This window comes from Chionomys nivalis, chromosome 15 (assembly GCF_950005125.1).
Source record: "Chionomys nivalis chromosome 15, mChiNiv1.1, whole genome shotgun sequence".
Lineage (NCBI taxonomy): Eukaryota > Metazoa > Chordata > Mammalia > Rodentia > Cricetidae > Chionomys > Chionomys nivalis.
The window spans coordinates 5,428,796-5,444,915 of record NC_080100.1 but is presented as its reverse complement, the minus strand read 5'-3'; the positions used below and the strand labels follow the sequence as shown (position 1 = coordinate 5,444,915).

The 16,120-nt window shown below is 40.1% G+C and overlaps 1 protein-coding gene across 2 annotated transcripts; it reads left to right on the top strand.

Annotated features, from left to right (window-relative positions):
* The first annotated feature begins 2,006 nt into the window (after positions 1-2,006).
* LOC130887254 (zinc finger protein 58-like) lies at positions 2,007-14,136 on the top strand. Of its 2 annotated transcripts, XM_057789560.1 has the most exons (5): positions 2,007-2,430; positions 3,255-3,426; positions 7,423-7,549; positions 8,044-8,139; positions 9,887-14,136. In XM_057789560.1, exons 2-5 carry the CDS (start codon positions 3,388-3,390, stop codon positions 11,050-11,052), a joined length of 1,428 nt encoding a protein of 475 aa, XP_057645543.1. In that variant the 5' UTR covers positions 2,007-2,430; positions 3,255-3,387; the 3' UTR covers positions 11,053-14,136. The 2 variants fall into 2 exon arrangements, with proteins under 2 accessions (XP_057645543.1, XP_057645544.1); XM_057789561.1 differs by lacking the exon at positions 3,255-3,426.
* The last annotated feature ends 1,984 nt before the right edge of the window (positions 14,137-16,120 follow it).

The following is a 16,120-nucleotide window of genomic DNA, read 5'->3' as shown; positions in this document are numbered from 1 at the left end:
GAGTGAAGGTCCACGCCCCTTAAACGCACCAAGAGAGGGGCCCGCCCACATCAATCATTAATAAAGGGAATGCCCTACAGGAGATCCAGATGGAATCAGTTTCTCATTGAAGTTACCTCTTTCCAAATAATTACGTGCATCAACTACAAAACCCAAGCTGGATGTGGTCCATAACCTCTAAGTCAAAATAATTGTTTTCTACCACCAAGGTACTTTTTGCCAGGGTGTTTTCTTATGATAGCAATAGAGAGGGGAACAAATCCAGAGACTAAGGAAATGAACAGGAAGGAACATGCCTTCCTTTGCCTGGATGTATCTGAGCCAGTATATTCATGCTCTGATAATTTCCAGGATAAAAAGGTAACAACAAATGGTGAGTGACTACATATACTGGCTAATTACCACTTAATGTCCTCTGCAGAACAGCAGAGGGAGGTGGCTCTTCTGAATATGAAGCCTTCTTTGAAATAGAGTGCTCACAAGTTGCACATGCTAATACAAAATCCACGTAATCCAATCTGAGACAGAGGCCCAGCATTGTCAGCATGGGAAGCATAGGCAGACAGTTTGGAACCAAGGAAAGCATAACCACAGAAATAGGCCAGAAGGTGGACAGCCAGAAGGCACATGTTCCTGAGGCCTTCTGCATATGCATAAATGGATAGTAAACTCTGTTTTTTCAAGCAGAACTGGGGAAATATTTGGATGGTATTACATGCCAGAATGCAGTCCGTGGATCAGCCTTATGGAGGAGTCACCATTTACCTTAGCCCAAGCTTGTTCAGTATGTCTTTTAGAGAAGGCACGAAACTACTTACACAGTTAGGTCATGTGCCTCCCCGTGAGGGACGCAGTAACAAAGCTTCCTGAAATCTACCTAGGGACGTGGTTCAGGTTCCATGTGTGGTGGGCATCGGAGGTCTTGAGAACTGCACTAACATGGAGTCTATTTCCCTGGATTGTGCAGAGCACTGATAACTGGAAATAGCTTTTTATATAGCAATGAACAGGTAAATGCTTGAAATACTGGAGTGTTCACACAATATACTTGAGCACTGATTCCTTTTCTGATAGCCAAGCTTGACATTACAAAACTACGTTGTGTTTTATGTGTATGTGCGTATGTATTTCACATATGCACATGAGTCCAATTGTAGGCAAAAACAAACAAACATCTGCCTACAGCGATGTCAGGAGAGGGAGTTAGATCTTCTGGAAGTGGGATTACAGGTCCTTGTGAGCTGACAGGTCTGTCTGTTGACAAAGGAACCCTAATCTGCAAGAACGTCACTGCTCTTAACTACTCCACTGAGCCATCTCTCCAGCCCCAAAACTCAGAGTTTAAATGGATTCTTGCCAAAAATCATGTTTTTCAGAAAGCTGCAATGGAGGAAATTAATGAGCTAGAAATCAGAAAAAAAAGCTTTTAGAGGTGTCAAAGATAAAATTGTGTGGTCTAAATAAGCATAAATAATGCCTGAGAATTCAGTTTCAGGTAGAATTCTCCATAGGCATGCTTAGGCCCCTAATATTGAGATGAGTGGGGACTCATGTAGTACTCTACATGACCAGACCTGCAGGATATTATCTTCTCTTCCTAAAAAATGAACCCCCACTATCGAGAAATGGAGGAGTTCTGATTGAATGCTGCAATTTCACCAACCACCACTTCCCATATGAGTGAGCACCTTCTTGGTGATGGTTCTACATAGCACACACACACAAAAAAAAAATTGGGAGGCTCGTTATGCTAAGAAATAATATTCCCATGAAGATATTTCTGATAGCTTTACAGTCAAGGAAGTCTCCATTATACACAAGATAGCTCATCTGTTTTTCTCCTTTTCGTTTAGATATAGAACTGGAGACCAGTCTGGTTTACAGAACGAGTTCCAGGACAGCAAGGACTACACAGAGAAACCTTGTCTCGAAAAAATAACCAAAATCAAAAGAGAAGTAAGAAGACATTCGCATTTCAGCATTAACGTCTCGATTCATTGTTTAAAAGTAAAACTGAGTCGGTGTGATTTTTTTCCAGGATGTACGAAGATTAAAATCAGAACACATGAACCTGAAATGACCTATAAACCTAATATTTCTGTCAAAGGCTCCACTCACATTCACCCAGCTCGTGTTGTGGGTCTGGAAGTAAACGCCAGCCTCACTCCCGAGGCTCCCTTGCAATCCCGGCTTCTTCCTCCCTTTCTCTATTGCGGGCTGCCAAAACCGGTAACCAAAGAAATCGCCACACTTGAGTTTCCGGAATTCCTTTGCTCAGATTTGTGGGAAATGTAGTCTGGTCCTTTGTGACGACACAGGAGCCCGCTCCGGAAACAGTACTTGTTCATTCTGTCTGAAAGTGTGGTATTTCCCCAAAGTTGTGCGAGAGTCCCGCCTGCTGTGCATTCCCGTTGCGTCTCTGACATGGAGGTTGGTCCAGGGTGCAGCGTAGTTTGAGGCACTGTGCGGGGTGCGGGGCCATCTTAGAGGGACCGGACCCGGGCTGGGTAGGAGGGCGGGAGAAACTGCTTTGGAGGTGCTGTGCTCAACTTGCTGGGGCGCCTGAGGTTGCAGGTCACGGCTGGGGTGAGTGGTGTCTGATGGTGCCAATTGATGGCTTTGTTAGAAAACTGCCCACAACCCGAGTCTACCATGGGACAGGACAGCAGGACGGTAGCGCCGGAGTGGAGGATGGTTTAAGGTTCTGGATTTCCAGGACTTGGTGGGTCAACTGACAAACCGCGTCTCAGGTGGTGCTGGAGATGGGATGGGGGTCCGTTCTCTTACGAGCTGACCCGCTCTCGGGTGGGTTTTCTGTCTTTCCTGTGCTCCATAGCAGGCCTAGTTACAGTCTTAGGGTATTGATGGTCTTCGGATGGTTTTTGTTTGTTTGCTTGTTTGTTTTGACCAGTTGCTGAACTAAAAGGAAAAAGAAAATCTGAGACATAGAGGAATTCTGGAATACTGCAGACAAATCTGCCAAATCAGCTCATAAACAAAAGCCTTGAAGGGGTGAGGGAACAGACATGCAATGAACATGCGGAGGGAAAGCCACGTTCTATTTATTACTCTTCCATGGACTCTGCATTGTCCAGTCCTGCCTGTTCCAGGATCTTTTATTGTATGCTAATGTTTTTGTAAGTGATGCTATGAGGGAAGGAATTACTGGTTTTTACAGACTCACGAACTAATCTTTTTTTAAAAAATATTTATTTATTATGTATACAATATTCTGTTTGTGTGTCTGCCTGCAGGCCAGAAGAGGGCACCAGACCTCATTACAGATGGTTGTGAGCCACCATGTGGTTGCTGGGAATTGAACTCAGGACCTTTGCTCTTAACCGCTGAGCCATCTCTCCAGCCCCATCATGAACTAATAATCTTGCTATGCAAGACAGGTCATTCTTGGAAATCCCTGACGGGAAGGTATGTTGGATAATGCTGTTGAGTTCTTGGTTATCCATGTGATTATGTCAGAGACCACTGAGAGGAAGTACAGAAGTTATTTGGACAGAATTAAGTAGAAACCAAACATGCGTGGAATAAACTTGAGGAACAGAGATTTTCCTTACTTTGTCATTTGTGGTTATAAAAGTCTGTCACTGAGCCCATCCAAAATTATTTTCAAAGGCAGTGACATATTTTGAGTTGAAAAGTTGTGTCAAATTGGCTAGCCAACTATTTAAATTCTGCAGTCCATTTTTCTTTTCTTTGTGGTAGCTACATAAAATGAAACAGTGGATAAGAACGTGAGTCCCAACTGTTTGTTGGATACACACCACTTCACTATCGCATTTAGATTTAGTAAGTATATACTAATTCTTTAAAATCTGGATACACCTAGACCTTCTGTCCTACAGTGCAAAGCACATGATACTGAAGTGTAAGCTAAAATTCTAATTATTCATTCCATTTTCTCAATAAGTACATTGCATATGATCTATCATGTCCTTTTTTAGGGTTCCAATTATACTATCTGAATTATCACATTGCAAAAATTTGTTAACTTAAATAAAAAGCTAATGATTGCTGTGTGCTACCACACTTATGTGTGTCAAAGGTCAGGAGAGGTCAGTGCATTCTCACTTCATGATGTGCTTAGTGTATTTTTAAAGCGCCATGTTCTTTAATCGATGGACAAGCCTGAACTAAATGGAGAGTTTGAAGCCTGATTAGTAATTCGGCCCTCACTTGGCATCTAGTTTTGACTTCCACATGATCTCCTAGGACTCAGATTTGTCTGGCCTCTTTCAAAAAAAAAAAAATCTCTGAGGGACACTGACATAGATACAAGAGTTCTTATGAGTTGGGCTCTGTCTACTGTGTTGCTGTAGGCTTGCTTTTAGGACCAGCCTCCATTCAAGGGGAGGGCAGTTGGACTCCACCTCCTGATTCAGGGGCTACAATGAATTTGCAGCAGTTTTTAATGAACCCCAGTTTGCCCCTCTCAGGCTAAAATTTATTTGTATTTCCTCTCCATAGGAAGTGAGCGTTGCCAGTCTCAACTTTCCTTGAAATGTTTGCTTTAATTATGTTAGTTAAAGTTCCAATTAAATGAGACCATCGTGGCAGGCTTTCTTCTGCCTCCTAGCCCCAGGAAGCCCACAGTGAGGAGAGGGGCCAGAGAATAACAGACACTTGTTCATCCAGAACAGTGGTAACGGGTGCTGGGCAACATTAGGGAGTGGTCCTTGCAGTCAGTTCACCATTGGGGACCTCCTCCTCTCTGAAAGAACAATTTTTCCATCTTCACTCTGCCCTGAATTTTTTGAGAGAACAATTTTTCCATCTTCACTTTGCCCTGAGCTCCTGCAGTTCTCCAAGCTGACCATGTTCTCTTTTGTCAGTGATCAGTATGGAAGAGTGGAATCTGTAGTTTTATTTCCTTGTCAATCTGTGTTTTTCATTTCCTTGTCAAAGTGGGAAAATGTACTAGCTACAAAGAGGCTTTCAACAGAGTCTAATTGCTTTTTTCTTGAGAAATGACAGGGTTTTCTATTCATCAGCTTCTTTCAGTCTATTTATAACTTGGGAGTATCTTGGCCTCCTCTTTTCTATTTCACTCCACCCTTATGAGTAAAGACATTTTTCACAGTATAATTTTTTATCCACAAAGTATCTTTCTCCTGTACCAAAGTCTTTTGACTATAGCTAATCCTTTTTCCTGTACCAAAGTCTTTTGACTGTAGCTAATCCTTTCTCCTGTACCAAAGTCTTTTGACTGTAGCTAATCCTTTCTCCCGTTGCTGAAAACACCAGGCACTTCAGACCCAGGACTTGATTTGATCTGGATCTGAGCTGAAAGTCCACTACTCTGGGAAACTGCTTTGTGAGCCTTTAAGGGAGAAGAGGAAGAACCAGTTTTATTTGGCTCTTAAGCCTATGGAGCACAACAATGCCCAGTATGACCAGGTCTTCCAAAAGATGCTTCAGCGCCATGCACGTCTTCCTATAAACAGCAGCTGTCTAATTGGACCTAGGCAAATATCTATGGCTAGTTAGGTCATGGATCTGAGAAGAGAACATGTGTCTGGAGCATAAGGTCCTGGAACTTAGAAGAGAACATGATTGGTGTTAGGAGAGAGGTTGGGGAATGTTTTCTTTTTTAACTAGTATTTCAGAGGAAAGGGATAAAGTCATGTAAGTTGTGACGTATGAATGAAACTGGAAATTATTTAAGGCACAGAAGGACATGTATCACATGATCTCATCCATACGTTAAACTGGAAATTATTTAAGGCACAGAAGGACATGTATCACATGATCTCATCCATACATTAAAATTACATATTTGTAACTCACTGAAGTTGGGAATATGATGATTTTTCTCATTGGCCAGTGACATCAGAAAGCTGAAGCTTGAGGACATACTGAACTTGGATGCTCTGAAACAGTGCCATAGGAGGACGAAGCTCACAGAACTGTAAATGGAAGTTTCTGTCCCACTTGGTCCTGAAGCCGTTCAGTCCCAAAGAAACACACAAAGGCTTTCATATTAATTTTAAATTTTTTGATCTATTAGTTCAGGCTTATTATTAACCAGCTCTTACAACTTAAATTGATTCATAATTCTTTAATTCTTGTTTATGGTTAGCTCTGTGGCTAGCTAACTTTTATCAGGGAGGCATTCTCATCTTGCCTCCTCTTCATCTGGCAGGTGACTGCATCTCTGCCTTCCTCTTCCCAGAAAAGAAATATCAAGGTCAGAGTGATGTCTAGTGTATTTGAGATACTTAAAAAGGTATTATTATTCCCATACCTGCTGGTTCTTATTGGTTCTGATATCTAACATACGTTTCTGTGAGTTCTTTCTTTTTCATTCTGCCCTTGGGTGCTCCATCTCGTGCCTCTCGGTGCACTGTCATTAGCATCACGATTGAACTCTGAAAATTAAGAAATCCGCATCTCATGCCGGGCGGTGGTGGCGCACGCCTTTAATCCCAGCACTCGGGAGGCAGAGGCAGGCGGATCTTTGTGAGTTCGAGACCAGCCTGGTCTACAAGAGCTAGTTCCAGGACAGGCTCCCAAACCACAGAGAAACCCTGTCTCGGAAAAAAAAAAAAAAAAGAAAAGAAATCCGCATCTCAGCCCAGAGCTGCTACATCAGTAACTACATTTTCATGGCATTTGATATTCACGATTGTGCATAGTAAGGGTTGAGAAGTTCCTTCTCTCTCACCATTACTTTCTCCTGTGAGAAATGTATATATGTGTGGTATATAAAACAAGCATGTGGCACTAAATGCTTGTTTTTCTTTGGAAACATTCACTTTACATTTCATCTGTCTTAAGGGTTTCCACATGGGACTTATAGGATCTTCTGCCTTCTCGTTCCTTGATGGGTCCAGTGTGAAATCATGTGATCATATCCGAAGTGTCTGAGAAATATGACAAACATGTTAGAAGCATGACACTTATGTCTACCACTCTTTTCTTCCTGGATAAAATATAGAATACACTTGTTACTGTAAACAAGTACAAGATACCTGGGTTAGAGTTTTTGCTTTTGTTTCTTTTCAACAATGATAAAGAACGTGACCAAAGCAACGTTGAGAAGAATGGATTTATTTCAACTTACAACTTCAGGTAACAGTCCATCACTGAGGGAAGTCAAGGCAGGAAACTGTAGGCAGGAACTGGAACAGGAACCATAAAAGAACAGTGGTTACTGGCTTGCTTTCCATGGCTTGGTCATCCTGACCATGGGTTGCATGACCCACAATGATCTAGGTTGTCATATATCAGTGAATAATTAAGAACAGCCTCCTATAGGGTCACATACAGGACATTCTTATGGAATACACATTGTCAGTTAATAGCCCTAGCTTGTGTCACATGGACAGAGAACTAGCCCCACAATGCCTATTATTAATGACTTTAATTAATTAAAAGTGAGGTATCATTCATTGATCTTTATTTCAGGAAATGCTGTCCTTCTGGGATGTGGCCATTGATTTCTCTCCAGAAGAGAGGGAATGCCTGCAGCCTGCTCAGTGGAATCTGTACAGGGATGTGATGTTGGAGAATTACAGTCACCTGGATTTCCTGGGTGAGGATCTCATCTATAGCGACATCTTAGTTCAGTGTCAGTACGCAATGTCCTCACTCTACACCTTATCTCATGGGAGCTTGTGCTTTCCAACAAAAAGTTTCATAGACTTGGTTTTAAATAAAAATTAGGAAATATGTTTAGCTAAGAAACATTGCTTTCTTTTCTGTGTGTTTAACCTGTTTGTGTTGGAAGAATGCATCTCTCATACTAGTGGGAATGTTAGAAACGTCAGTTGCAATAGGCATGTACCTTATATCTTAATGAAAATGTTTCACAATTCAGTTTTAATATTTTTCCCTTAAATGAGACTCATAATCTGGACATTGTAAATTCCTTTATGTATTGTAGTGGTGCTGTGAGAAGTCACTTAAGGAACCGATTGTCTACAGTAATTTGTTATATCATTTCTTTTCTTATAAGTCTTGTACTGGAAGGGCCATGTCTATTCCCAGTAGAAAGTCACTTAATCTTGTTCCCTTTCCTACACACAGGTCTTGTTCTCTCTAAGCCACACCTGGTGACATTTCTGGAGCAAAGACAAGGGCCTACAGGTGTGAAGAAACAAGAGGAAGCCACAGTGCATACAGGTGTGTAGGAATGAGGGGTTCAAGAACAGAGGTGAGGTTCAAATAGTCAACAGAAAGGCTGACTTTCCCATCAGCCTTAAATCATGATATTATGGAGATAATTCTTTAGGTCTCTCATTGGTTTTGTTGTCAAAGGACATCTCCCAGATGTTTATGATGGTTAAGTCTCTTAAACTTGGTAATTCCCCTATGGTAAGCTGTCTTTGTTTATTTATTTTAACTTCCAAAGCTCATTTTTTTTTTTAGTTTACATTATAACTTTGCACTATTTTCTAAGCTCTGAAAATTTGCAAACATTTCTAAGACCTATGTGTGAAGCCATTGTAGGACAGTAACTTCAGACATAAATATATTTCATATTAGTTATAATCATGCTGATCAAAATCACCTCATCAGAGTTCTTTGTGAATGACTAAAAGGTATTCTAATTTTTATCACATGCTCACTAAGGATTTAGAATGCATACTCTTTGCGGACATATAGTCATAGATTAAAAACTGTCTAAAATTAGAAGAATTTTAATAGCTAATCAATTAGTTTTCAAATTATTGAGAATTCAAGATTTCTTTTTCATAACTTTGCACTTTGATTGTGTGCTGTTTCTTGGCAATGGATAACCTAGAGTCAACTGTCTATATGTAATCTGTATAATTTGTGGGTGGATTGTCCAATTATAAACACTTCAGAACACTAAGATAACAGTATCTTTGAGCTCTAGCTATGTGACCATGAGAACTGTGTGTTTCCGCTTCATCTGTAAACACAAGTCTCATGTTTCACAAACTGAACGTTACATTGTCTCTTTTCAGTGCTGAGTTATCTTGTAAATTAATAATTCTTAGAAACTTGGATAATTTTAACACCTTTTCATTGACAAAATATTGTCTTTGACAGAAGTTGTTATTCATAGGTGAACCTATGTTTTTCATAATTTTGATGTTGAGATGTTTGTCATTCAAATAGAACATAAACTGCTGCTGTCTGAAATTTGTGAGGTGTATTACTTAAGATTTTGTAGACATACTTCTTATGCACACTTCCATTCATGCATAAAAATTCTTAACTTCATACTTAGGATAAAGATGGTATTTCTATGAGTCTCCAATCTCAGACAGTTACCATTAATCTCCCCCTTTCCCAGTCGATAATGTCATGTATGTCTACATATAATACCTATGTTTAAGGTATTTATTTCTCTTTGTATAATGCCTTTAAGAGATTCCTTTATCATAGATAATTACTACTTAATTAACTACTTAACTTTGAATAATGTGCCATTCTCCTCCTCCTCCTCCTCTTCTTCTTGTTCTTCCTCTTCCTATTCTTCTTCCTCTTCCTCCTCCTCCTTCTATTCCTCTTCTTTCTAGTTTTTTGAGACAGGGTTTCTCTGTGAAATTCTGGCTGTCCTGGATCTCACTATATAGACTAGGCTGACTTGAATCTCATAGATATCCAACTGTCTCTGCCTCCCCAGTGCTGGAATAAAGGTGTGCTCTACCACTGCGTGGCATGCCATTATTTCTATATTCAATTTGATCAGGCTTTTACATGAGTAGAAGTTTAGATTTTTTCCACCTACTATATATTCTGAGTTATTCTCAGTGAACATAAATGTAAAAATATAGTGTTATTTCTGATTTATCAATAAGAATGTAACTATGGGTAATTGTCTCCATTTTAAAGATAAACATTATGAATATAAAGAATGTACAAAACTTTTGTTCATGTCTCAACTTTTGACCAACAGGAAAAACAGTCAATAAATGTAAAGAGTACAGCAAGGCCTTTTATTGTAATTCACTGCTTATTCAACACCAGACAGTTGATGCAGGGGAGAACCCCTACAAATGTGAAGACTGTGGCAAAGCGTTTCGTATTCGCTCAAGGCTTTCTATCCACCAGAAAATTCACACTGGAGAAAAACCCTACAAATGTGAAGAATGTGGCAAGGCCTTTAATACCCATACAAAACTTTCTGTACACCAGAGAATTCACACTGGAGAAAAACCTTACAAGTGTGAAGAGTGTGGCAAGGCCTTTAGTTCTCACTCAACACGTTACAGACACCGGAAAAATCATACTGGAGAAAAACCCTACAAGTGTAAAGAATGTGACAAAGTATTTTCCTACCCTTCATTACTTAAGGTACACCAAAGAATTCATTCTTCAGAGAAATCCTACAAGTGTGAAGAATGTGGCAAATTATTTTACTGTCCTTCGTTGCTTAAGAAACATCAAATAATTCATTCTGCAGAAAAGCCCTACAAGTGTACAGAATGCAGCAAAGCCTTTCACTATCCTTCGTTGCTTAAGCGGCATCAAAGAATTCACACGGGGAAGAAGCCCTATAAGTGTACAGACTGTGACAAGGCATTTTACTCTTCTGCATTCCTGAAGCGGCATCAAAGAATTCACTCTGAAGAGAATCCCTACAAGTGTGAAGAATGTGGCCGACGGTTTTACTCTTTTGCACACCTTCAGGATCACCAACGGTTTCATTCTGGAGAGAAACCATACAAATGTGAAGAGTGTGGGAAAACATTTTCTACTCTCTCATACCTTCCCTGGCACAAATTGCGTCATTCAGGGGAGAAGTCTTACAAATGTGAAATATGTGGCAAAATGTTTTACTCTACATTAGACCTTAAAAAACACAAAAAAATTCATATTTATAAGTGTGGGGAATGTCACTATGCCTTTCCGAATTACTCAGCCCTTACTGAACACCAGAGAGTTCATACTGGAGAGAAACCACACATATGTGAACAATGTGGAAAAATCTTTTCTAGACTTGATAGCCTCAATCAGCACCAGATTGTTCATACTGGAGAGAAACCCTATAAATGTGAAAAGTGTGACAAGAGTTTTTTCCGATCTTCCTCCCTTAAAAGACATCAAGGGACTCATTCTTAATAGAAATTTGACAAGTATGTGCAATGGGATAAAATCTTGCTAAATAGTCATACCTTAGCCAAGACAAATGAATCCACTGAGTAGAGAAGTCAGGCACGTGTGAAGAATGCTGAGTGCTTTACCACTCAGTCAGTACTTCCTACCAACAACAAAGTTCATTCCGGAGAGAGAAAGCCCAATTCTGAAGGGAGTGACAAGCCTTTAGTGTTTCTTTATATCTTGAGTAGCACAAGAATTTCCATCAAGGCTATAGTGTGAGGGATGTGGTGAAGGTTTGAGTTATCTTTCAGTCCTGGTTCAACCTCAGTAATTCTCACCTGAGAAAAACCCTACTTATGCAGAAGAGGACCAGGGCTTAGCTATTCTTCATGGCGATATAAGTTTGGAGATTTCACTCTGATGAGAAAGTCTACAAAAGCAATAAGTGTGGCAAGTTCTCTACGTGTTCTTCACACTCTAAATATCTGCAGATACTTCATACTGCAGAGACACTCTACACGTACAAACACTGTCCCTAAGGCTTGAACAGAGTACTTCAACCTTCAGCAACACCTAAGCATCGATATAGGTGAGAATCCCTGCAAATAGAAATGTCCTCCTTAGCTTCAGCTGTCAACTTCACCTAACCCAGCATTATCTGAGTGGGTGCTTTTCTGGATCAGAATGCCTTCTGGGCATGTCTGGGGGTCATTTTGTTGATTGGTAAGTGTAACACCCAATTCTCAGTACAGTTCGCATGCCACTGTACCGTACGCAAGTTGGGCAAAGGCCTGGAGATTGAAAGAACACACAAAGAGACCTGGGTCATTCGAAAGGAGATCAGACGAATGCCGTTTATTCAACCTTGGGGAAATCCTTATATACCTAGCTGCTGCACAAGGATTTCAGCCCAGGCAGATGGGAAATTACCATACCAAAGATGGAGTCAACAATGCCCTACAGCTAATCACCAGGCAGGACAGGGGGAGCACAGGAACAAGCAGAATGCTTTAGCGGGCTGACCAGAAACTGGCCTCAAGATGAACCCCAAGAACAAGGGTAGACCCGGGTAAGTGGTATAGGAGAGTCTACCCAGGACACGCAGCACCACTCTGGGGTGGGTCACATAAGAATTGTGCATGAGCAGGAGGCTAAGAAACATTAGGAAGCATGGTTTCTATTTCCCTTCCTGTCCCTGGAAGAGGAACACTAGACCCTTAGGTTGAAATAAAAATTTGCTCCCCAAAGTTGTTTTTGGCCCTACCTTTTATGACTCCAACACGTTAATGTATGACAGCAAAGGGCACGGGGGCGTTTCACTCTTCTTCACACCTCTCTTCACACAAGGCTCTGTGTTAGAGACAGTGTCACAGCAGAGCCTTCACACCACACGAGAGTCCTATTGATACAAAGAATATGACAAAGAACTGTGTTTCCCTTATTTAACACCCCAAATTTCATGCTGCAGATGAACTTTGTAAGAACAATGACAGTAGCTACATGTTGAACAACTGTTGCAAACTCAACATGAGAAATTTAATTATGAATGGAACTAACATAATTGATAAGAGAAGCAATTTATTCTACTCTTCATACCTTAACATCAAAATATATATTTTGTATAGGAAACCCTACAAATTAAATAGTGACAGAGCCTTAAATCCTTAGGGCCCATGAGTGAATTCATATTGTAGAGAAGCCTTCTACATAAAATGACACTAGGAGCCTCCATTTTTATTATACATACCTCATAGTAGCAAATGAACTACTCTAATATCAATAATATAGCAATGTCTTTTTTTATAATTTATACATGTAAATGGATATAATTGTAAGCAGTTAGAACAACCTTAGGTTGTTCTCTCCCACAACCTCTCTAAAATAATCCTTCAGAGGCTTGTTCTAATTATAAATGCTAGGCCTATAGCTCAAAATTAACTTCAAATTTGTATCAGTAAGCCAAAATCCATACCAATATGTAAGATTAATAGTTTTTTGGACTAAAGTAGTTTCAGTAATCTATCCTTTTTCCAATCATTTTATATGACCCTTCTTTTAGAAAGAGATATTTGAATTTAAATTAAATTTAAAATTTAATTAACTTTTAGCTTTTTTTCTAGTATGAGCAATATAACATTTTGTAATAAACAAAGACAAATGTCTATAATTCTTTTGGGGAAGAATGTGGATGCAGTTCTCTAGCCTACTTCCTGTTGATTGGAGGCACTAATCATATTTGGGCAACATGAGAAAATTTAGAATTATAGTCAAGTCCTGACTGGTGTAATCTGTGAAGCTATATCATCTCAGCCAGCAACCTTGAAGCTGCTCTGGATATAGAATTATGAGGTGACTGTAACAGAAGCATTTTGAAATGCTGAATCACCTGGACCATCCATCTTTATTAGCATTTAGTCTGCTTATTCTGAAAATAGATAAAATTTTAAAGGTAACATACATATTTGCATCTAAATAGATTGCATTGTACACAAGTCAGCCAAAGAGGATTTTCTGTTATGTGTTTGAGCAGATAAAAGGTACATCATATGCCTTGTAGATCTTCCAGGTTTATTTTTTTTATGAGTGCAGTCAGGATTTCAGAGCGTCTTCCTTGATCAAACCTGATTTTCTTTAACCTGAAATGAATCCACAGCCTCTCATTTTGTTGTGGAAATAAAAGCAGAACCTCTTTCCCAAAGAAACATATCTTTTTATTTAATTTTTTTTCTTTTTTGAGACGGGGTTTCTCGGTGTAACAGCTATGGCTGTTACAGCAGTGTCCTGGAACTAGTTTTGTAGACCAGGCTAGCCTTGAACTCACAAAGATCCACCTGCCTCTGCCTCCCAAGTGCTGGAATTAAAGGTGTGTGCCACCACTGCCCTGCTTGAGTTAAATTTTGAAGTCAATAAAATTTTAAAATATATAGGTTGGATTAATGCAGCAACATTTTTGATCAAATATTTCTTTGCAGCTATTGTATCTTCGGCCATCAAACAATTCAAATACAACACAATAACATAAAGTATCCAGATTCTCTGTGTATTTTCCATCTTTATGTGTTTTTTTTATGTTATTTTACTCCCTTTTTAGGACTTTATTGTTGTAAAACTATATATGTATTTTTATGACTACCTAAGTCCCTACCGTTTCTTTTCAATCCCAACCCTATGTATATTTTTAAACACACTGTAAACCATTTAGAGTTTTTTTTTTTTTGTCTGAATCCACCTTTATTGCCTATGTCTATCTTTTTTGAACACCTGAGTGTTTAAATTGTCAAGTGGTGTAGCTATGACCAAAGCAGTATCTTTGGCAGCTGGCTCTGACCAGTTCCTTGCCCTGTGAGAGCTTAGCTTCATGGTAGAGTTGCCGGCGGGAGCCAAATTTACTGCCCCAACTCAGGGGAGTTTCTGAGTTCATGCCATCATGGAGTAGCCTGGCATCTGCTGTTCATAAACTCCACTGTTTGGTAGCAGAACTCACAAGAGAGCTAAATGTGCCTCCAGCATAAAGTAGGAAGCTTCATCTTCAAGGAGCCATGCCTCTGCTGCCACCAAACAGGGCCCACCCACGGAAAGACCATCATCAAGAAGCTGTGCTTAACACTGTCCTTTTGTGTCTTCTGAATCCTCTTTTTAATTTCCACATGTTTTGTGTGGCAGTTGGTGCCAAACATTTGGAAGCCATATGTTGGCACAAGTTTGTTTGTCCAGCAGCCGCTCTCAAATAAACACTCAGAGGTTTATATTAATTGCAAATGCTTGGCTGACAGTTCGGGCTTATTATTTATCAGCTCTTACATTTTAAGTTAACCCATATTACTTATTTATGCTCTGCCATGTGACAGTACCTTTATTAGCATTGCACCTTCATCTCCTGCTACCTCTGCATCTGGCTGGTGACCACTCAGACTCTACCCTTCTTCCTATCATCCTTAATTTGATCACCCTGCTTGTATTTCCTGCCTAGCTACTGGCCAATCATTTTTTATTACACCAGTTCTAGTGACAAATCTTTATGGTGTATTAGCATTTTTCCTGGATCTTATTTCACATTGCATTAGTCTATAGGTTTGTTTTATTTGTGAATCTCATTCAGTCTTCATTACAGTTCTGCAGTAAAGTTTGAGGTCAGCTACTAAGCTATATCTGGTACTGGAATAACAGCAGAGAGTTTACACATTGATCCACAAGTAGGAGACAGAGAAAGCTAGCTAGAAATAAAATGGGATCTTGGAATATCTTCAAAACCCACCCCTAAGTGACTTCCCTGGCAACAAGATCACACTTCCTAACCCTTGCCAAACAGTTTTCACCAAATGGTGATATTCTTATTTGATGCAACAATGACTTTAAAGATTTATTCATTTATTTATTGTGTATACAGTATTCTGCCTGTGTGTGTGTTTACAGGCCAGGAGAGGGCACCAGGTCTCATAGCAGATGGTTGTGAGCCACCATGTAGTTTCTGGGAATTGAACTCAGGAACTTTTGGAAGAGCAGGCAGTGCTCTTAATCGCTGAGCCACCTCTCCAACCCCTGGGTTTAAGGTTTAAGACTAGACAAGTATGACATCTGCTGTAGCTGTAGAAAGCTCAGTTCCAATCAGAGAATCCTGGTGCTCTGTGCTGACAGTGGGAAAGGTGCCATGGGCCAAGACCACATGCTTGAAAGTCTCTATTTTATGGAAGTGTAAATCCATTAGCGAAAACAAAATTGGAAATTGGTTTGAATGAGTTCCACGCTCAAAACCACTCTTCCAGGAAAGTGTTTTCCCAGGACCAGTCCTCAGAGAAAAGTGCTCGTGGGCCTGGCACCATCCCAAGTTGGAAGCAGAACTTGACAGCAGGGCCCACATGGTATCGGTTTTGTAGGCCTTTGTGATACAACACGTCTTCACGGAGCTTTGGAACACTGTTACAGAGAACTGCTTCGCTAGGTCAATTGTGGAATGTTCGGTGTCCTCACAGTCCCTACGTGGTCACAGTGCAGGTAACAGACAGGTAAGCTGCCTTGGAACCCAACGATGCTCCTAAGTCAGAATCCAAAGAGCAAACCCTGTTTGAAAGGGGAGCAGCTAACATAAGAC